Here is a 23,540-nt window from a genome sequence, read left to right as displayed (position 1 = left end):
ATAAACAGACATTGTATAGTTAATTGAAATGCAGGTAGAATTCAGGTAGTACATACATTCTGCCTTGTTAGTGAAAAAAAAAACAGCAAAAAACCTCAAGGCTGTGGTGTTTACTATTTCTTATGCAATTAGCCTCTATGAAATCCTATACATGCAACACTTCTATATTTAGAATGAACACCAAGGGTTTAGGATTAAAAAAAAAAACACCTGAGGCAAAGACTTTAGAGACATTATCTGTTTAATAAATATGATTGTAAAAGCAATAAACAAGAGCAATTATACATTACACTACATAGTATTTAACAAAAAATACATCAAAAAAGTCATTTTAAAATTAGAAGTTGTTCCAATACTATAAGAAAACTTTTTTTTTTTTTAAATTGGCTTCCTATAAAAATAAGTCGGCAAATGAGAGATTTCAATGCTCAGTTGGATTCCTGGAAAACACAGAACAGCTGCCAAGCACCCCATTGCTCTCAAAGTTGCTGTTTGGAACTTCTGAAAAAAAGCAAAGCAAACCTCTGCATTTTGGACAGTGAATCCAATTAAAAATAAGGCAAGGGAGAAAGCGTTGCGCGGGTGGTTCAGGGTAGAACATGCACAGTTTGCCTTCTGGGATTTTGGAAAACGTTGCAGTATCGGATTTTTAGCTTGCCCTGAATCTTACCTTCCACATACATTCCTCCCTACACATTCCTCTGACCTTAAGCCCACCAAACTCCTTGTGTGTTTGCACCTGCGATTAGTGAGTAGGTAGGCACTTAGGTCTCTCCCATTTGTAGGCTCTCATTACTGCCTTCTCTTTGTGAGTCAGCCGGAATGGCCTAGTACAATGGTTCTCAAACTTTAGGATGTATCACAATCACTGGGAGGGCTCGTTAAAATAGATGGCTGGGCCCACTATCACTTAGTAACAGAGAACACCACTATTCATCCCCTAGAGTTTCTAATTCAGTAGGTATGGAGTATGGATCCAGAATCTGGATCTCTAACAAGCCCAAGGGATGGTGATACTGCTGATTCAGGTACCACACTTTGAGAACAACTGGCCAAGGTCATGAGAACAATGAGGTCCTCCTCTCTGAGCAGCACCTTGCCTCACTAATCTCCTACAGATGGGAGGGAGCTTTGAGGAGAGGCACATGAGGATCCTGGAGATGCTAGATCTCTAGCTGGCCATTTTTGGTCACTTTCCAAAATGCCAGGCATCTCATGTCTACCTCTATTTTTAATTAGGATTTACAGCCCATTCTTCCCTATGTCTTTCCATTCATTTATTTCTTCAACAAATAATTTTCATACTACTACTCTAGGCAAGGCACTGTGCTAGAATAAGAATGTTATTCCTTTTTCATACTTTTCTAATTAAAATGAATTGAACTGCAACTCTGAGGACTCCCTGTGCTGGTCTGAGTGAGCCTCTTTTGGTTTTCCAACACTTTGTCTTCCAGATTAAATTTGGGAGGCTCCAACTGAAGAGGATCAATGAGGACGTTTCCTATGAGATAGGAAGCCTGGCAGGTTGGGGATCGATTGAGTTCTACAAATAGGTGGCTGCCTCAGGCCTAGCCCATTTCCCAGATTCATACGGGGTATCCTCAACCATAAACATCTCTGCCTGATAAACTTCTGACAGCAGCTTTGCTATTCTTTCTGCGCCTGAACTACATGAAGTCATGGACATCAGGATCTTTAGGACACCCTCATTATCACCAGGGCCTGTGTTATACCCTGTTGGCTTAGGGACATAGCAAAGAAGGAGGCTGAGCATACCAAGAGGTTTATCAGAACTTCTTTCTCCTATAGTTTATAGTGGTCTCTGCCCAGTCGATCATACTAAAGGGGCCTCTGCTGAACAGGCTTTTGTCTCCCTCTTTCTCTGGGCCTTCTTTCGTGATTACCCTGGGGAAAACTGGGGTTTCTTCATGCTTTGCGCCAATCCTTTTTGCCAATCAGCTAACTTTTCTCCTTTATACAGACATAAATCTTTCCTTTAATGATACTATGATACTCAGAGGTCAGAGAGCACACATGAAATCACTGGGATCATCCTAAATAATCAAACTCTCACCCTAATGTAAGATAAGACCCCCATTTATTCTCTCAGACCGTTTGACACTCTTAAACACAAAGTCCATTAACCTGTTTCTCCTTCTAGTTAAAATCAGTTTTATTTCACAAACATTTCTATTCTATTGTGAGAGTGGAAATACCGGGTAACAGCAACCATCACAGGAGGAAACTGCCCTGCAAAACTGTCACACATTCCAAACATTTCTCACAAGAAATCTTCTGGAATCAGATCGCACGAGATTTTTGTTAAGGTGTGAGAACACCACAATTCATCTCTATGCTTTCTTTTCCAAAGTACATGGCCAGGTTTGAATTGCTTTGCATATATCAACTCTTTCACATACAGTATATGTTTGCAGGTGGGAAAAGGCGGGGATATTTGAAAAAGGCAGGTTCTAGAGGAAAAGACAAAGATACATGAAACTGAACCCCGCTGTGCAGGATGCAGTAAGGTCCATGGGCACAGAAGCTGGCATGCTTGGGAATGTACAAAACTGACAAAGGGCTCAGAAACTTGCGAGTGGTGAAGGCAGGGGCGGCAGAGGCCAGGCCAGTATTTAGGAAACATTAGGGTTAATGTCCAGAATCTAGCAATATATTTGGGAAGAAAAATTAAGAATAGTTGAAGGACAACTTACTTGGGGTTTGGAAGGAAGACATTCAAAGATATCAACAGATCATGGTCACACACGGATGACAAACAAATGTGAAGACAGGACAATGGGTAACTAATGGGATTCCATTTCCTACTGTAGTTGGGGCAGGAGTAGGGAAAGCTGCAAGGGGAGGCAATCATGGTGGAAAGAGGTGAACAGGAAACCAAGGTCCGTTTCTGACATGCTTTGCCTCCCTGCCTTCCTTATTCTACCGGCACAAAGGGATCTTCAACTCATATCTTTGTTCCTGTGGCCACAGAGTGCAGAAAGCAGCCTCATGGCCACTGCTGACCAACAGAGCTACCAAAGCTAACTTAGAAGGGAAATGACAATATGGAAAGTGGAACAGAGAAACAGCTCAGGGTTTCAAACTCCTGTGCATGTCTTTGCGTCTTACGAAAGGAGCTGGGGTAGCTAATCTACCCATCAGCCTTTAATGCTAAAATAGCTGATAATCTGGAGCCAAGAATATTTCCAAAAATACATGCAGATTTCCTTGGCCTATATATGTTATGAATTTTCTACAAACACGACCGATCAGAAAAAAGAGAGAGGAGAAGAAGAAAGAGGGAGAGGGGAGTGTTTTCCATTAAAATAGAGCACCTGTACACTGCCCCTCCAGACATGTTCTCAGAGTATCATCCACATGCACAGGCTTAAAGCTAAAAACCCTTGTTGTCTGTGTCTGAAGAATTAAAAAGTCCCGATGCAGTGAGTGTTTGTTTGTTTGTTTGGATTTTGATTGTTTATATTTTATGTTTTGTTTTTGTTTTGTTTTTTTACTGGCGTCCTCCATTCAAACATTTACATAGGTAGGGATTTCTTTTGTGCTTTGATTCTCAGCAACTATGGAAATACTTCCTGGCAAAACAGGAAACAGAACAACAAAGGAAAGAAAAGAAACACGAAGTTAGTGGTCATGAAGGATGATGTACTTGACAAGAGCGAAATTCTTTCCTGATCAGCAGGTCGCCTGTAGCCTTTGGGGGTTTTCCTTAAATTGCATACTGTGCCCCAGCAGATCCCCGCTTTGGCGTTGAAGGCGGAGTGGCGTGTCTTGCTCTTTGCAATCGGAGAGATGAGTCACCAGGTTGAGCAGAAGGGGAGGGAGGGGAGGGTAAAGCTACTCTCCTAAGAGAAAACGTTTAACACTTACTCATTTAATGACACTGGAAAGGGAAAGGTGTCAGAGACTTTGCAATGTGCTGCGATATCTTCCTGGTGAAGGAGGAATTACTACTTTAATAAAGCAAGTAGAGGCTGTGCTTCATACCCTACGGAAATGCAGCTGAGAACCAAATGATCCCAAAACATGCACTTAGAAGCTTTAGGAATGAGTAGACAGGGTGAATGCCTCTCTGGACTTGAAGACAGAAAAGGCTTTTTTTCTTTTTAACCCCAAGCAATTACACATTTATTACCTTGTCTCCTCAAATAAAAGAAAGTGCACTGTGAAAATTGGACACCAGATGTGACTGCAGTTATCATTATCTATGATAGGAACCAGTCACTGCATTTAAATTTCCCCTTAACACAGCCACAGACCTGTCCCATATTCATTTAAAGAGGGTTATGTTTCCATTTACATACTCATTGTTTTCCAAGTAAGATTAAAAATTGTATGTAAAGGCCTTCTAGGTAGTTTGGCATTATCACATTAGAGTGGAGCATGAATGGTTATATAACAATTTATTCACTGTTGCCAGCAATGCAGGATCTAAATGTAAACATATAAGGCTTCAACTCCTAACGCCAACAGACAGGAGGAACCAAAGAGAGAAATGGATCAGCAATAGTGGCTTCATGGGTTTGCCTAGCTTCCTGGAAAATTTCTTCTGCAATAAATAGCAGAATTTAGCAAGTGAACATCAGATTCTCTATACCTCGTTGTTGGATTCCTGTGCCTACTTCACGGGCAGAGAGAGCACCACTGAAATATGACAAAGTCCATTTTACAACTTCTGGTAAGGGACAGTCAAAAAAGAGGAAGAAATTTGCTAATCTGCTCTGTAATAGTCTCACCCACCAGTGGTCTCTCTCAGGATTGCTCCACTCCCTGGATGTCTGCAAACTTTATGCCTCTTGTCCTCAATCTTAGGTTCCAAATCTCCTGAGGGAAAGTTCCTAGACTACCAATAGATGTAAAAAGAAAAACAATTCCCCGGATGATCAGGCTGGCCACTCTCATTATGTCACTCCTCTACTGGTGTTCCGGAGCAGTCTGCCCTCCTTAGGGCTGTATCCAGTTGAGGCTACCACGTTTGTCTAGTCAATACATACCGTGTCCTGCAAACCCTGCCCTGCCCTCTGGTCCACCAGCCCGAGCCTCTGAGGCCTCTCCTTCTTATATACTATTAAAGCAAATGCTTTGCTATTTGCCCACAAACATATAACATTTTAACATTTTAAGCCCAATATTTTAGGGAGGGTTTTGCAAAAGGAGGAATAAACTAATGAGAGAAAAAAACTAGATAGAAGCAAGAGGTTTGTTTGTTTTTCCCCCATCCCAATGACAGGAAGCAGGGAAAAAGCCATCTTAGCTGTTTCTCTCAGGGCTGTTAGAGCAGAAGAAAGTGGTTATGTCAAGCCAGAAAGGGGTTAGAGAGAGAGTCAGCCATTGCCTACTCAGCTGAACAGCTGGTGGCTACTGGGAATCATTTACCTATGAGCTGGGATTCCACCTTCTCATCTATAAGCTGGCCAGGCCTCCTTAGTTCAGTCTGAGGGACATTGGGCCTGCTTTCAGAGTGACTGACTGGACTGATCATCTCTTGTTCTTTCTCATTCTGCATCTGGGCATAAACATTAATCCCCGGGATCTTCCTAAAATATTAATAGAAACCATCACTGCTGTGCACATCACTGTAACGCATGCTTCTGAACCTGTCAGGGAGAAGGAAGAGGTCAGGGGTGGGGGTCGTGGAGGGAGAGACACGTACCTTTTAAACTTGTAGATGACGAACACTGCCAGCCCCACAAACACCACTGAGAGCAGCATCAGCATGGCAGATCCACTGTGGGTTGGAGTGAGGTCCACCAGGGGGGCTGGGGAGGGGAAACAGAGCAGAGAAAAATGAGCAGAGAACTGGGCAGGTGAGACTCTATGAGAGGTTCAAATGGTTCACACACAAGCATGGTAAGTCCCAGAAAACCATGTGGGGTATACACACAAGAAGCACGTCACATGACTGACATGGGATGCAACTAAGCCCACCTCTACTCCCACCCCAAATGTTCCTGCTCTGCAGCAGAGCAATGAAAAGTACAGACCCCAGGGCCAGGCTGTCTGGATTCAAGTCCCACTCTAAGTAGCTATGTGGTCTCGGGCAAGTTGCTTCACCTTAATGTACCTTATGTGGTAAAATAAAAACAATGGTATATACTTCATTGGGTTCTTATGAGGATTAAGTGAGCTAGTGTATGTCAAGCACTGAGAAAAGTGCCAAGCACATAGTAAGTCATGTAATTACTAGATTTCATTTCTACTGCTGCTAGTATTATTACCAATCAATATTTATAATAATATAATAATTGTATTTTATTATACTCTGAGTGTAAACTTTTTCCACAAAGCAAAACAGACTGCCAATAAAGCCACCTGCAGGAATATATTTGTGAATTCAACCAACCCCTCACCCCTACTCCAGTAGTTGTCATGTGACAAAAATAATTGGAAAGTTGTCATACGTGAGAGAAAGAAAAGCAAAGTGATGGAGCATGCTTGTATTTCTGTACACAGGAAACTGATGGCCAAGTGAATATTTCACAAGGCCAGCCGCTGACATGCTGAAGGAAGGATATGCCACCTGGCTGTCTCAACAATTTCCCAAAAGCTCTGACAGCCCTCACCAAGATGCTCCAGCCTCTCAAATACAATGAGTTTTTCTCTCAGACAAAACAGAAGCCTCTGCCTCCATAAAAGAGTCTCCCTCCCTGAGTTTCGCTTTAAAGCGCAGTCTGGAAAGCACTTCTCTCCACCTCTACACCTTCTGCCATCTCACAGTCAAACCTGTTGTACCTGTAGACTTTGCAATTAATTTCTACCCTCTTAAAAGCTGACATTTTGCAAATGTAGCGTAGCTCACGCATAAAAGACAAGCCGCGTGTACTCCAGGGAAGCCTTGGTGCTGACCTTTACCTTCCATCAACTTAAGCAAACCCTGATACCCAGAAATACAGGTGACCTTTAATCACCATTTTCTGTGGTTTTCTCTGGTGCGAGCTGAGAGGGCAATGTTCTAGTCACCCAGGTAAAAAAGTTCAAGCATAAGTGACTATAACACTGATGGTTTCAGACAAGATTCTCAGTTGCTTCTGCTCTATTTTTTTCAGGATTACATCTCAGCTACTCTGTAGTGATACTGGAAAGCATATTGCATCTAATCACATAGTTTTGGTGAAAAATGAAAATAGTCATTTCAGGAGAGTTGGCTTTCAGGAGGCACTGAATATAAGGAACGCCCCACTATTTTCTCTCCCCTGTAAGTTAAGCATCACCTCAGTTTTGAAATGGGAGTACGTGAGTTTGTGTGTAAAAGATGAGGTGGTGGGGGAGTCCCACTGACGTGAAACATCCAAGGCAAATTTTCTTTCGGTTCAAAATTAGAAAAGAAAGCTCTCAGTACCATCGGTAGAGAGGTCCAGAAATTCTTCAGAACTCACCCTGCAACTGGTAGGATGTCATCAGGGGAAGAGAATACCTTCCATTTGTCATAGACATTATCACAATTGATTTTCACAAATGGAAGGCAGTGATTATGATCCCATTAAACAGATAGCAATGAAGTTCTCATTGGTTAGCATTGTTTTAAAAGGACTTAGAACTTACTAGTAAATGGAAGAACTAAGACTTGAACTCGAATCATCATATACGCACGTACACGTGCGCGTGCGCGCACACACACACACACACACAAATGAACCTTTTCCCTTCTCTTTCCTTCTTCCTATCTCTCCCCATCCCCAGGTTAAGTCTCCCAATTCTAAATCATTTACACTTAAATCATCATTCTTCAACAAGCAGCATTAACACTGTTAAGTAATTAGCATATTATTAGCATATGGAAAATGAACTTCCATATCCCAGTTCTAAAATGTGTGTTATCCTTTCGCCCTCCCCATCTCTGCACCAGTCAGTCACTTCTCAGAGGCAGGAAGCAGGAAGCAGGAAGCAGGAAGCAGCCAGCAGCAGTGGCCAGAGACTGACTACCACTGCCCTCTGTGTTCCGTGGGTGGCTTCTGCTTGCTGATCTGTGCCTGAATATAAACGGACCTATTATTGCTCCACACAACAGCAGCTGCATTTCTTAGTTTGCCCAACACTTCGGTGCATTTGTGTGTGTTTTGCTGAGGAATGGAAACCTGTGATAAATGGGCTTTAGCTTGTTGTGTGGAATTAGCATACATTAATCCTTTTCCAGTTGCAGCTTAAACAAGGTAGACGTGTAGGAAAAGTGCTGAGCAGTTTTTTGCCATTATTCATGCACAAAGTAAAACATGGATACAAGCAGTTCTCCAAGTGACTCAACATTTCTAAGCCTGCGTACTTGCACGTATCATTTCTAAAATCCTCTGAGGAGTTTGGAAATGCATTGAATTTTTGTATTTTATTCATGAGGACCTGGGATGATAATAACGGGAACACTTACAATAATAACAACAATTTTCTTGTGAAAAGTGATTGCCATGTAGTAAGTGCTAAATAAGTGGTTATAGTTGTATGTATGAGAACAAATTCAAAATTCCACCTTTGGGGTTCAGAAATGATATGATACCTTTTCAGAATCAGACCTGGCTCCGTCACTTATAGACTAAGTGACTTAAATTAAATCTCAGTTTCCTCATCTGCAAAATGGAGATGAAACTAGTGTTTGGTCTAGAAAGTTGTGAGATTAAAATGAGATGGAATTTATAAAGCACTGTCATAGCATTTGGGACAGACTACATGCCCAATATTTCTAACCTTGTCATTTTAATGCTATCGTGTTTCTGAAAGTGTATTCTTCTACAGAAAAAAATCCTGAAAACTGATGACAGTTCCATGGTGAGATAATTTGGGGCAATGATACATACAGCATTCCTCATGTGGAGATTCACAATGTACGTCAGTATCTTAAAGGGTCACAGCAGCCCTTGCAGAAAAGAACACATTTAACTTTACCAGAGTCTTTCATAAACTCATTTGACCACAGACCCTTTGCAGAACTAGGTTCCATGTAACACTCTAGGAAATGCCTCTCCCCAGGCACTGCTTTCCCTGTTGCTGCAGTTTTTTTGTTTTGTTTGGTTTTTAGATGAAATCTTGCTTTGTCACCCAGACTGGAGTGCAGTGGCACGATCTCGATTCACTGTAACCTTCTCCTGTGTTCAATCAATTCTCCTGCCTCAGCCTCTCGAGTAGCTGAGATTACAGGCACCTGCCACCACGCATGGCTAATTTTTTTTTTTTGTACTTTTAGTAGAGTTGGGGTTTCACCATGTTGGCCAGACTGGTCTCGAACCCTAACCTTGAGCGATCCACCCGCTTTGGCCTCCCAAAGTGCTGGGATTACAGGTGTGAGCCATCACACCCTGCCCCCCTTGCTGCAGTTTTGCCCTTTGCTTGGTTTATCTCCAAGTTTTAAGGTCAATAACATGGTAGCATCACCCAGTGAAGCCATGCAGAATAATCTTATTGTTGTCCAGTGTTCACTTTCATTCTATCAAAAGGACTTTCCTGGAGAACTGCTACTTGCACTATGACCCCAAAACTTTCAACTCTAATTCTAATCCAAGAGTTAGTGTTGTCAGGATGTTGCAGAAGTAATTTACCATACCTTGATTTTCTTTTTTCCTCTCCTGACCCCAAAGTAGATCAATTCAAGCTTGAGTTACATGCCTTGAATATCATGAAATCCATGTGATCTGAAATATTTTTTCACAATTACAGTGATATGGGAATAGCACAGAGAAATTTTATGCAGAATGCAGAATGGGCAGAAAGGCTTCTATTTACAGAGAACTCTCGGTTGTCCAATTGGCCTTTCCTCCATTTAGAAACAAATCCAATCATGAGAGTCTTAAAAGTTTGCTACGTTATTGGTATAAAGCCACAAGACTGCAGACCAGACTAGGTGGGAATTTCCAGGGAAGTCTCTTGTTAAAGTAGCCAATTGGGAGGCCGTTAGACTGAGGCAGCTCTAGAGTCCTGGGTTCCTATGTAAGCAAACCAAAATCTAAGTAAAGAGTAAACAGTCATATTCTAGGAAAACAAAACTTAAACTTAATCAATTAGAAACCACTAACTAAAATGTAATAAGGGACTTTCTACTAGAATGATCCAAAGAAGGCTATTGTTCTGTTTTAACCAATCAAATATTTTCTTTGCCTAGATTTCACCTTCACCCCATAAAAGCCTCATGCCTTTTAGGGAGCCTTAAATCAAATGTGGTCTGGTGCTAACTGATTAATGAATCATTATGTGCTCAAATAAACTCTTTAACATTTTTTTTTTTTTTTTTTTTGAGACGGAGTCTCGCTCTGTCACCCAGGCTGGAGTGCAGTGGCCGGATCTCAGCTCACTGCAAGCTCCGCCTCCCGGGTTTACGCCATTCTCCTGCCTCAGCCTCCCGAGTAGCTGGGACTACAGGCGCCCGCCACCTCGCCCGGCTCGTTTTTTGTATTTTTTAGTAGACACGGGGTTTCACCAGGTTAGCCAGGATGGTCTCGATCTCCTGACCTCGTGATCCGCCCGTCTCGGCCTCCCAAAGTGCTGGGATTACAGGCTTGAGCCACCGCGCCCGGCCTAAACTCTTTAACATTTTAATGTGTCTCAGTTTATCCTTTAGTAGCTCTAATGACGAGTGAAGCACTGTTTCTGAATTTAAACTGAGGGTGAGTCTTCAGTAATATCCAGTGACAGGGAGTTGAGGTCACTTAGCCAAGTAATGACAAACATCAGCAACTCCAAGAGCAAGCATCATCGTAATAGACAAGAAGAGAAGAATGACTTTTGGTTTTCTAGGGTTGGAAGGTAGGTGATGATTCCTGGCTATTATGTGAAATATTCCTCAAAGCGTAGTTTATGGACTACTTGAATCAGAATTACTTGGAGCACTTATGAGAATATTGCTTCCTAGACTTCACTTGAAAAAATATGTAGAGTCCAAAAAAAATTAGCTGGGCGTGTTGGCGGGCACCTGTAGTCCCAGCTACTCAGGAGGCTGAGGCAGGAGAATAGCATGAACCCGGGAGGTAGAGCTTGCAGTGAGCCGAGATTGCGCCACTGCACTCGAGCCTGGGGGACACAGCAAGAATCTGTCTCAAAAAAAAGAAAAAAAAATGTATAGTCTTTGAGAGTAGGTCTCCAAAATCCATATATGTGACAAGGTACACGGGTAATTATTATGTACAACAGTTTGAGAATACTGTATAGCAGGCCCCAGCTATTCTCACTTATAAAACTTACAGTCCTGTCTTTAGGGCATGCCTGACTTTTATATTCTCTGGATCACTAAAACAAAGCAAAAATACCGCTCTCCCCCCTCCCCGGCCCACACACAGACACAAATGTGCCCCTTTGCTGTTGATAGCTCAATCTGGTGATGACTCTAGAAGAAAGTTTTTAAAACTACCTAAAAGCATCTCAAATCTCCCCTAAGTGAGCAGTCAGCCTCATGTAGATATGGATTACATTGCTGGCTCAATCCTCTACCCTTCTCTGTGTCTAAGCCTTGTGCAATGAGTTTGAAACTTGTCTCACCAAGAGGTAAAATCTGTTTCTTCATGCCTTGAATCTGAGCTATCATTATAATCTGCATGTGGCAATGGAATGCAATGGAAGCAATGGTGTGCCTCTGCTTTTTCTCTTGGAATTCTACCACTGCCATGTGTGAGCAAGCCTAGAACAGTCAAACGATGAAAGGCCATGTAGAAGCCAGGTTAATTATTCTAACCAGGGCATGCTAGAGCAGCCTGTAGGCAGCTGACCCATAACATGTGAGACAGATCAGCCAAGATCAGCAGAGCTCCCTAACCAACAACCCATAGCTGATTGCAGACAGACAAGTGAACATAGATAAGACTAGATGCATAAGCAATAATAAATGCTTACTATTAAGCCACTGAACTTCTAGGTGGTTTGTTACATAGCAATAGCTTATTTACTTTCCTCAAAAGTCTCTTTCAACTGGTTAAACATTCAATTGCCAATTACTACCTTTGGGCTCCACATTAGCCAATTTTTGGTATAGACTTCTATCCCCACTCTCAGGGTGGCAGAGTAAAAGTAAGAAGACCATACGTATTATTTTCGAAGATAAGACACTTTAAGAATGAAAGAGGGTGCTATTAAAGCTTACGCTGATACAGCATAGATAACTCAGGACAGTCCTGATCACTCTAGGTATAAGAACCTTGGTGTCTAAAGGGTAGCTTGTCGTATATTCTGGCATCTTCTCTGTGTTTTACATGTATTATCCTTTCCCTTTCTTCTATTTTTTTTTTTTTTTTTTTTACTGATTTCTCTTGACTATCTGCCTTGCCTTCCCCTGGGAAGCCATTTCTGATGCATGTTTGTGCCCGTTTCTGTTCATCTGACTGTTCCTTGCTGACCATTCTCTGACCAAGAGTTTCCATACATATCCTCTAGCCTGGCTAACTCAGTCTAGTTACCCTATGGTAATTTCAGCCCCTTTTATGGTCCCCTGTAATCTCAGAAAAAAAAGAAATGGTGAAGAAATAATTTATTAGAAGCTAGACTAGGCATGGTGGCTCATGCCTGCAATCTCAATGCTTTGGGAGGCTGAAGTGGATGAATCTCCTGAGGCCAAGAGTTTGAGATCAGCCTGGTCAACATAGCAACATCCTGTCTCTACAGAAAATAAAAATGTTAATTGGGTGTGGTGGTGCGTGCCTGTAGTCCTAGCTACTCGAGAGGCTGAGGCAGGCAGATCTCTTGAGCCCAGGAGTTTAAGGCTATAGTGAGCTATGATGTGCCATTGCCCTCCAGACTGGATCACAGAACTAGATCCTGTGTCTAAAACAAGCCAACGGGTAACCTCCTTGCTGCACCCTGGTAGGTAGATGAAAATATCACATTTAATCATACTGTGGGGAGGGATATATTTAGATATATACCTACATGATAAATCCATTATTGTTTATAACACCTTAACGATTAAATAACTATGAAAAGTCACTGGGTCTATGTATCTGTGAAACTACTCAATTACTTGAAGATAAAGAAATATTTATTTTGGGGGAAAAATAAAAGGAAGAAAACATATTGGTACCACGGCTTTACTTCAAGAAGACTTGTAAATGATTACTATGTAGATAATACGGTGACCAGAAATTAAAGAGACAGTTAAACTTCTTGGTTGTGGAAGAATTTCACCAGTACTAATTTCATCCCTAAGTGGAAAATGTTATTGCAACAATTTACTTCACTTTACAGTTCAGAGTTCCACAACTCCTATTTGGCATCTGCATCCATAATGTTGTGGCTTAGATTATACTGTAGGTTTCTAAAGCTTCTTGACAAATGGTAATTCTCCCTTCAAGTGGAAAGTTTTTTTCTCAATGTGAAACTGTAGTGCAGAATTCATGATGTATCATGACCTAGGTTGAAATTTGAAGTTTCTTATTCCCTCCCAAATTTACTCATAACACATCCAGTGGTAGCAACTGAAGCCTGGAAATATTAATTCTCTAATATCTCTGTGATAACATCTTTTTATTACACCTGCAAGAGAAATTAAACCAGTCAGCAGCAGCCATAGAGGCCAAGATAACACAAGATAACAGTTTTATTAAAAAACCCACACATACCCTTGACAAAGGACAGTTTTCCTAAACTGAGCGGCTTAAATAAGGCAACTGATAGATAGACAGGAGGGGGCGAAAGCAATATTCCTGTGTATTTTTTTTTTTTTTGGCATGTTTTTTATTTAACTTGAGGTTTGAGGCTCTTCCTTTGATAAATATTAACCCTTTACCATTTTTATCACGTGTATCCAGAACTCCAGATGAATAGTGACCAAACTGGAAAGCCCAGGATAGGGCAACCTCTGAATTCTGAAATATGTACAGAAATATAGTGAAATGTAGCTGTATCATTTTATGCTCACACTGGCCCATGCACAGCATCTAGATAATATTATTTGTTTAACTCTCATAAAACTCATGGCTGTTCAATTACATCTGCCATTAAGATTCCAGTTCACACTTTAATCACGTTTCCAATGCTTCATGGCCACAGCTCTTGGCTGGCCTTTGTCATTCATCTAGATTATAGATTTAATATGCCCCAGATTCAGGGGTATGTTTCATTTTCTCCCCCTTACTCACTGTCATTTGCCCATTCTGCCAATTAGGTTAGCTCCAAATATTCCAAGAAATTAGATTTTAATGTTTATTACTAATTTCCTCCTGTACTTAATATCACAGGCTCTTCTTGTTTAATTCATGCTTCAGTTTTAGTGGATGCCTTGAGCTGTAAATCAGATTTATTACTGGAGATAGCCGTTCACCTTTCCTTGTTATGCAGATGGATTTCTGTCTGTGAAAGGCGGGTGAACAGTGGTTGTTGAGACTGGTGATGAGGCCACCATCATAAGCATCATTAGGGGGAGCTTGCTAAAAATGAAGATTCCTGGCTCCTTGGGATTCTTCACTCTGTGTGGTGAGGCTTGGAAAATCTCTATTTTTATAAAATGTCCTAAGTTAATTGCAATGTAAAGTCACGTTTGAGAACAACTGCTATTTATAGCAGATATCTCCCATCCTGAGTTGGAAAGAGTTTTCTAACTATGGGGTGGGGTTTCATGTATCTCAAATGCTTTGAGGGAACTAGTCAGCTCCCTGACTCTGTACTTTGAGCAGAAGTCCCACCATCCAAATTGCAGTTCATTTGCCCAGTACATAACTCTTACGAAGTGCACATAATCCTTAAAGGGTTGTTATTTGCCTGTAAAGGCATGAGCCAGTGCACCCAGCCCATTATTGTTTTTAAGACATATGATACATAAGGCCAGGGCAAATGCATACATGAGAGATGGAGAGGACAAAGGAGGCATCACAAAAGATGTGAAGAAGGTTTAGCTGGTTTGTTAAGGTGAAGAGGGTGTAGTCCAAGGTGTGTGACCACGAGCTATGCCAGGAAGTGAAGCTGCTCTGATACTGAAACTTTGTCTTCCAGCAGCCACAGCCATAAGATAAGGACCAGTGATTCAGTCTCTTCTGGTAACAGTCTCCTGCCAGTCCTTCTCCCGTTCTCTCTCAGATCTCTCATTCTGGGACACAGAACCCCAGGAAGGATGGGCCCAATTTTCTTTCAACTGCCTACTCCCCACAATGTGTATATAAACAATTACAATGTGTATTTAAAGAACACCTGCCAGGGCTGGGTGCAGTGGCTAGCCTGTAATCCTAGCACTTTGGGAGGCTGAGGTGGGTGGATCACAAGGTCAGGAGATTGAGACCATGGTGAAACCCAGGCTCTACTGAAAATACATAACATTAGTTGGGTGTGGTGGTAGACGCCTATAGTCCCAGCTACTCGGGAGGCTGAGGCAGGAGAATGGAGTGAACCCAGAAGGTGGAGTTTGCAGTGAGCTGAGATCACATCACTGCACTCCAGCGTGGGCGACAGAGTGAGACTCTGTCTCAAAAAAACAAAAACAAAAACAAAAAACCCCAGAGATTCCCTAGATGCTTATTGTATAAATGAATGCAAATCTCCACTCACCAGTTATTTGAAAAGAAGTAGCATGTCATGGAGACAGGTTCACAAATGAATAAACTGAATAAACTGGATCTGAAGGTTAACTGCAGGAATGGGATTTTAAATATATCTCTGCAAGCTATAAATTATGCATATAATTATTTATAAAAACAATATTTGTTAAGCACCTGATATGTGTAAGTTATTTGCTAGGTATAATGATGAAGATGATATAAAGATATATGAAGAAGATGATATAAAGATATGATCACAAGAAATTAAATAGGAGTGATTCAAAAGGTGATGGTCATGATCATTATCATCGTCAGACAGATAGAGATCTAAAAATGCACGTGATTTCAGACAAGAGGAAGATGTTGTCCAGGCAAATGTCTCTGGAAAGATGTCATGCAAATGTTGGCACTGAGCTGAGCCTTAAAGTACAGGTAGACAAGGGGAAATAGGTGAAGAAGTGGGGAGAAATATTCCAATCCGGAACATCATGAATAGAGGTACACTTTGGTCAAGACAGCAGTCCTTCCAGTCTAACACTAGCTTGATTGCTTTCTATTCCCTTTTCCAACTCTTTGTATTGTTTTTGCAACATCATCGCCTTTGTTTGCTAAACATGGATGCCAGCTGCCATCAGCTACTAAAAGTCAAAGGGAGCCACTCAGGCCATAACCCTCGCTCAACCTCCTGGATAACATGCTTTTCGTTCTCCCTTATTCTCATACAGGGTTAAGTCTCTCCTTTCTGCAAAGAGAATTTCAGAAACATACCTGTCAGGAGTGGTTAGACCCTTAAGAAAAACTGCCTGAAAACCAAGAAGCATAGGAATGGCTAGGAACAAAACGAGGACTACATTCAAAATGTAGCTCAGCTTAGATGCCACAGTTAATGAATTCCCAAATGGAACGTGTTGGTGGGTGGGGGGCAAACACAATCCAGTCTCTAATGACATTCAGGTATCTGCAAATGCTTTCCTTGTGTTCCCATAAAAGCAAATAGGGAACTGAATTTGAAAACCAAAATAAGGCTAGTAAATTCTTGAAAAGAGACAGTTCTTTTTCCTTGGAGACAAACCAAATTATGCGTTTGCTTCTCTCACCAACAACATACTCTGGCTCAAACATTTTTAAAAAAAGGCTGCTGAACATCTGCTGAGCAATTAATGGGATGCAGCAGCATGTTGTAATGGTCCCCGGGAAGGTATTAGCAATCCTGCTTATGAGACATGAAATGTTGCTAACAATGGTTCTTCCTTTTTTTTTCTTTTGAATTTTTATTTTCCCCTGCCTACAGGGGGGATGAGAGAAAGAGAAATAGAGTTGAGGTGGAAGTTCTGCGTCTAATACTCCTCCCCACTGTTTCTCTCTTGTTTTTTTTTCTTCAGGCTTCCTTCTCCTTCTCTTCCTAGCCACCCAAATATTAATGTGTTAATTTCAACCTAATAAAAGCAACTGTGGTGGCTCACGCCTGTAATCCCAGCACTTTGGGAGGCTGAGGCAGACATATCACTTGAGCTCAGGAGTTCGAGACCAGCCTGGGCAACATGGTGAAACCCTGTCTCTACCAAAAACACAAAAAATCTTAGCCGGGCATCGTGGCGTGAATCTGTGGTCCCAGCTACTTGGGAGGCTGAGGATGGAGGATGACTTGAGCCCAGGGGGTAGCTAGAGGTAACTTAGGAGCAATCACCAACAGGAAACAGATCCCAGATCCCTCACATACTTTACTTCCTTATCACAATTGTTGTTGCAGTTGACACATTTGTCTTTTGCATAGGACAATCCAGCCCTGAGTGACTGTGCTCCTGTGGACACTGCCAGCTCTAATGCGTTATGACCAGCATAGCCAAACTTAGTATAGCAAAAGTTTCCAAGACAAAGTTTCCAGTTATTCCATCAACCCAGGAAATTATCTTTGTTTACTTACCAAACTGGAGCTAATTTTCCACATATAAATCTATATCTACTCCAGTTGCTGAACTAGCCATGACAGCAAACTTAATAATGCCAGTTGATCAGGTTTGGAATTACATAGCCAAAACACCCTACTATCAAAACTAATAGGAAAGATTTCTACAATGGTTGGAAGTCAAATAATTTTCTCACTCTCTCGAAATTGGTCCAGGCTAAGATTGGGCTTTTACTTGGAAATGGACTTTTTTTTTTTTCCTTTGGTGACTTTGTGTTACACACACCTATGTTGCAAGGGGTTCTTCTTCATATCTCAGTGCGCATATCTGGGTCCCCAAAATGTATCTCCCTTTTGCCAGTCCTTCTTCTCAGGAATCTTAGTCTTGCTTCCGAAACTTCTAGTTATATAATAAACTACAAACATGAATTGAAAATATTTTTCAGTTCTTCCAACTTTGCATTATTTTTTGCCATCTGGAGTTTTTACCAGTGGGATTAACGTCTCATGGTTATCAGGAATTGACTTCCTTTCCCACAGGGAGCTATAAATCCAAGGACCTTTGGATGCCTTTGCTGGATTCAGTTTCTCTGGCCAAACCTACTGGCCAAACCAGTCTCAGCTAATTACCCCCTTTTTGATCTCAATATTTCAGCTTGGTCCCAGCTCTAAACCATTTGTCATTGAAGAAAGTGTTCTTAAGTAACATTTAAAATAAGATTTCCTTTTTTTTTTTTTTACGATCCACTTCTCCCTAAAGTTAAATATGGTAATATATCAATCTTTTAAATCGTTTTAAATTCGCACATAACAATTATACATATTCATGGAGTACATAGTGATGCTGAGATACATAAGCATAGTGATCAGATCAGGGTAATTAACACATCCATCATCTCAATCATTTATCATTTCTTTGTGGCGGGAACATTCACTATCTTCCAAAACGATCTGAACCATCATTAGAGCATAATGCAATAATTGTTAAATAAAAACCAGACCCAGATGGAAGAGAAGTATGGAACGAAGAAAAAGAGTGAAAAGTGAGTGGCCTCCAGAATTGAAGAATGGAAGTAGGGTTAGTTCCAGGCCTAGCTTGACCTCCAGTGCTCTCCTGTTCAACAGAGGGAGGTCTCTGGACTCAAAAAGGCACTGTTTTCTGATACACCAAGCCTAAAGATAGTGTTCATTCAAAGGCTGCTTATGTTGTAAAAGCAAATTTTGCATCACGAAGGATAGACAAGTTGGCCACATCCCTTCAAATCCAGACTTCAGTATGGAATATCAGGCTTAGTTGTTTTAATTTCTAAACTCAAAGGGAACAAGTAGTGGCTGATGAAGTTCAGTCAGCTACTTAAACAGGCTGGATGGTCTGATTAGATTAAATAAATCAGTGAATCTTTTTAAACCGATGTTCAGTGGTTACTTTCTACTCAGTTGACAACATTTGTCAGTGGCTCGGCTATTAGGATGACTATAACTCTTGTTTCTGGAATTTGATCATTCTCCCATACAACTAGTCACGTGTGCCTCTGCCATGTGCTAACCCCATTCACCAAACACCAAAGCTCAACATTCTGGGTAGGAAAGGGCCAGTCAAGACCATCAAATGCCCTAAGTTGGCAATCTTTTCTTCAGATAATTTTCACCAGCCTATGATTCAGAAAGCGGCTTTGACCAACAATAGTAGTTTATGAGGGCAAAGACTCTGTCCCCAGTGTTGACAACATTACTTGGCCCAGTGCAGGCAGGCACTCAGTAAGTGTCTGTTCAACGGACGTGTTAGGATGACAAGATGCAGAATAGGAAACGAGCCCTACTCAATCCTCCTGCTCCTTACAGTCATCTTTTTCAAGGGATGCTCTGAATCGTCACACCTCTGTTCAAAGGTCTCGATGGCTTCCCAGACCTTTGGCGGCTTACTCACTAAAGTAAGTAAAAACGGCACACCCTGGCACGTTTTTACCCTCCACACCTCCATATCCCATGCTGAGTAACAGTGACTTTAAATAGTGGGATTGAAAAAACAACAAGAACAATAAAATCTTCTATGAAATCCAATAAAGAAAAAAGATAAAATCCAAGAGGGTGAGAGGTCAGTGGTCAGCCTGCTTGGCCTTCCGCTAGACCTAGCAGCGCCTCGTGAAATCTCCAGGAAACCACAGAATGGTGCTGGTAATAGCTACTTTTTATCCTCATTTTTTCAGCATGCCCAGAGCCCTTTAGGCTTTACTTCCTTGGTGCTTTGGTGCTTAGAATGACCTCCTGCATTTAATCCTATCCATCCTTTAAGGTTTGTCCTCGAAACCACTACTCCATGGAACAATACTGTATTATTTTGACAGGATATAACTCATCTCTGCTTTAAATTTCCTATACAGCTTTAGTTGCTAATAATAATAACAATAAAAATGAATATTAAAGCTATGTTTCAGACACTATCCTAAGTGCATTACCTGAATTAACTTAATCTTCACACAATCCCACTGGCAGAGATGGTATTACCATCTCTGAGACACACAGAAGTTAAATGTCTTTCCCAGGATTACACAGTAACAAAGCCAAGATTGAAATCAATGTTCTGACTGGAAAAAAAGAATCCAAGTGTTAAATACGTTACACAGTCTCTCTCTATATAAGCATGTATGCAGTTTGCTCATTGACTACTCTCTGCTGCCTGTTCTTCCCATCCCACAGTACCACTGCCATAGCTACACCGAACTTCCCCACGCCACAACCAGGTTACAAGTTTTGTGAAGATGAAGACCACTTTTCACAGGTGTTTGTACTCCATGGAGCACCAGCATGGTACTCTGCAAAAATAAGTACTCAATAAATATTATTAATTTATTATTAATATATCACAACAATATCTGTTCCTAAGTGCTTGTGTTATCATTGAAAACTATTCTAAGCTACTTGTGTTATCATCTATTCTAAGTTACTTGCGTTATCATTGAAAACTCTCCATAAGCTTAGAAGGAGGATCCGCCATCCTCACCACCACCTTTTCAGGTGAAGAGATGGAAGCTCAATGACATTAAGTAGCTTGTAAGATCATGACCAATTCCAGGTTCAGTTCCTGGGTATGGCCCTGTACTACTCCTGAGTTCCTGCTATCTCTACTGCGTTACATTATTCTGAAACTTAAAGAAAGCAAATTATTTGTAATATGAATATGTTGAAAATAAGACTTTGCAGAAAGACCCCTTAATGTTATTTTCAAGATTTCTGATGAGATAAATGAAGCATGCTTTCATGTGAGATGTATCTAAGCGTTTCACTGACAGTTTTTGCCAGAGACTAAGTATAAAATACTACCTTCTCACTGGGTCACCCAAGTTGGAGTGCAGTGGCGTGATCTCAGCTCACTGCAACCTCTGCCTCCCAGACTCAAGCGATTCTCCTGCCTCAGTCTCTCAAGTAGCTGGGACTACAGGCATGCGCCACCACGCCTGGCTATATTTTGTATTTTTAGTACAGACGGAGTTTCACCATGTTGGTCAGACTGATCTCAAACACCTGACCTCAAGTGATCCACCCACCTCAGTCTCCCAAAGTGCTGGGATCACAGGCGTGAGCCACTGAGCCCAGCCAAAACCGTCACCTTTTTCTGATATTTAACTGGTTCTCCACTGAGGTAGAAACACCAACCAAGACAACCTTCAAGATCTGATGACTGATCTGATTTCTGATTAGCACTGTTACCATCTAGCCTTTTTATGAGGAAGGAAGCACAGACTGGGATTCCCTTTGCCAGAGCCACCAGCCAGAACCCAGGGACATGGACACTGACCTGCTGTTAAGTGAGCAGCATGGACAAGGACTCGGACTCCTGGCTTCAGCTCGAAGTGTACTGAGTTTTGGTTGAGCTTGTGGATCAGCAATTCTGATATCTGAAAAAAGAAGCATAGTTAGTGCCACCAAAAGTGTTATACAGATTATAAACAAATAAGCTTAGAAATATTTACTGTTTTCACTAAGGCATCTCAATATTATACCCATGAGTTATATAAATAAGGTTTATATTATTTTAATTCCAGAATATGCAGATACAATTATTTTTAAGCATGACCTGTCTTTCCATGCTAATTGCTACAAAATAGGAGAAACTTAGTGAATGAAAATAATTATATTCTTTAAAAATTATTCTGAATGATCTTAGAAAATTTACCCCCAGTCTTTTGAGAGAACATTTGTTATGCATAAGGACTTAAAAGAAGTATATACAATTTACACATTCTGATAAGATTCATATATATTCATTTTACTTCCATTCTATTTCCCAAACCATGTGATTTTCACAAAACACTTTATGAATATTTATTGTATGGTAAATACAGTTCTGCTAAAATGTACAATTGAAACAAAGTACAGTTATAACGTAAGTAACAAATTGGCTAACCTTTATTTCATGCTTATAAATATTATCTAAACTGTACCTCAGGGTGACACATGGGTACTGGGCAGACCCATGGAAGTCTGGACTACGAAATATTTAACCCCAAGCATGGGACAAATAACTTCATTTGGGTAGAAATAGTGTAAGGTAAGGTTTTTATGGATGAGGTAAACCTGTTCGTCTGTTTAGAGTAGAAAACCTAGCTCCATTTGCTGTTTCCTTTATAATTTTGAGGAATTTCTGAAAAGTTACGGGGATAACAACACCCCTATTATTTTATTATTGTTATTATTATTTGAGATAGAGTCTCACTCTGTCACCAGGCTGGAGTGCAGTGGCACGATCTCGGCTCACTGCAACCTCCGCCTCCCGGGTTCAAGTGATTCTCCTGCCTCAGCCTCCTGAGTAGCTGGGACTACAGGCATAAGCCAACATACCCAGCTAATTTTTGTATTTTTAGCAGAGATGAGATTTCACCATGTTGGCCAGGATGGTCTTGATCTCTTGACCTTGTGATTAGCCCACCTCAGCCTCCCAAAGTGCTAGGATTACAGGTGTGAGCCACCGCGCCCAGCCCATTCCTACTATTTTTATCTGGTCTGCTAGCCTTATTTTTAATATTCTAATAATCAATTTAATATTTTACTTAACATGTTATTTAAGTCTAATTAGATGCTTTCTGACCATCATTCTGCTAATTAAATTCTTAATTTTTTCCTTTTACTATTTGTTGAGTTTTATTTACTCCAGTGAGTTGCCAAAATAACACCTTTAATCCTTTTATTTGTTAAGCAGGGCCTGATGGCTCAGTTTCGAAGCAGAGTCACCTGCAGAAGCCCCTGATTGGTGATAGAACTGAACTGCCCACAGATATACTTCTCTCCTGAACAACAGGAACAGAGGATGACCACCACTGCCCAGGCGTTGAGCATCAGGGATCCAGTTCAAACCCAGCCTTTCAAATGCTATAATTTAGCAAACAATGCAGAAAAACAAGATTGTGATAAAACTATGCTGAAAACAAAAACAACTTTATTCTGTATATTAGGCTACTTCCTTTCTTGGGTACTGGGAATCATCCAGAACGATCCAGGTGTACAGAAGTGGATTTCTGGCCAGGCACGGTGGCTCACTTTGGGAGACTGAGGTGGGTGGATCACTTGAGTTCAGGAGTTCGAGACCAGCACGGGCAACATGGTGAAACCCCATCTCTACTAAAACTACAAAAAATTAGCCAGGCATGGTGGTGCACACCTGTACTCCCAGTTACTCGGGAGGCTGAGGCCAGAAAATCACTTGAACCCAGGAAGCAGACGTTGCAGTGAGCCAAGATCATGCCATTGCACTCCAGCCTGGGAGACAGAGTAAAACTCTGACTCAAAAAAAAAAAAAGAGAGGAGGGGAGGAGGACGAGGAGGAGGAGGAAGGGGAGGAGAAAGAGGGGGAGGAGAAAGAGGGGGAGTGGGAGGGGAAAGGAGAGAGGGAAGGAGAAGCAGAAGGAGAAGGAGAAGTGGAGAAGTGGATTTCTAACACAGATTGCATAGAATGGTTTTCCTCTGTGTTCTTATCTTTTAACTGGCAGAGTCTTTATCGGAATCAGACAGTGGAATTTTTAAAGGTCTATCTCAAAGGTTTTAGCTATGAAATACACACACATACATGCACACACACAGATACAGAATTGCAGAAAAATATTTTTTATTCAAATATGAAAGACCTGTCAAAAGTAATTAAGGAATTAGACTGTTTTGCCAAATCTATCATATGGACTAAAGGGAAGTGG

The 23,540-nt window shown here is 41.2% G+C and overlaps 1 protein-coding gene across 3 annotated transcripts in view; it reads right to left on the bottom strand.

Moving 5' to 3' along the window:
- Window positions 1-3,506: 3,506 nt before the first annotated feature.
- SORCS1 (sortilin-related VPS10 domain containing receptor 1) overlaps window positions 3,507-23,540 on the bottom strand; it is a 591,520-nt gene continuing 571,486 nt past the window's right edge. Inside the window, exons 25-28 of one of the 3 annotated variants that reach the window (XM_011927917.1) lie at window positions 21,152-21,251; window positions 5,672-5,777; window positions 5,395-5,555; window positions 3,507-3,593 (exon numbers count right to left, since the gene is read on the bottom strand). In XM_011927917.1, the coding sequence (XP_011783307.1) occupies window positions 3,529-3,593; window positions 5,395-5,555; window positions 5,672-5,777; window positions 21,152-21,251 (432 nt within the window). In that variant the 3' untranslated portion in view covers window positions 3,507-3,528. Of the gene's footprint in view, window positions 3,864-5,394; window positions 5,556-5,671; window positions 5,778-21,151; window positions 21,252-23,540 lie in introns of all 3 variants that reach the window. The other 2 variants (XM_011927918.1, XM_011927919.1) reach the window with 2 other exon arrangements.

This window comes from Colobus angolensis, unplaced genomic scaffold (assembly GCF_000951035.1).
Source record: "Colobus angolensis palliatus isolate OR3802 unplaced genomic scaffold, Cang.pa_1.0 Scaffold75, whole genome shotgun sequence".
Lineage (NCBI taxonomy): Eukaryota > Metazoa > Chordata > Mammalia > Primates > Cercopithecidae > Colobus > Colobus angolensis.
The sequence above is the reverse complement of the archived record's forward strand: the minus strand, read 5'-3'. Positions and strand labels throughout refer to the sequence as shown.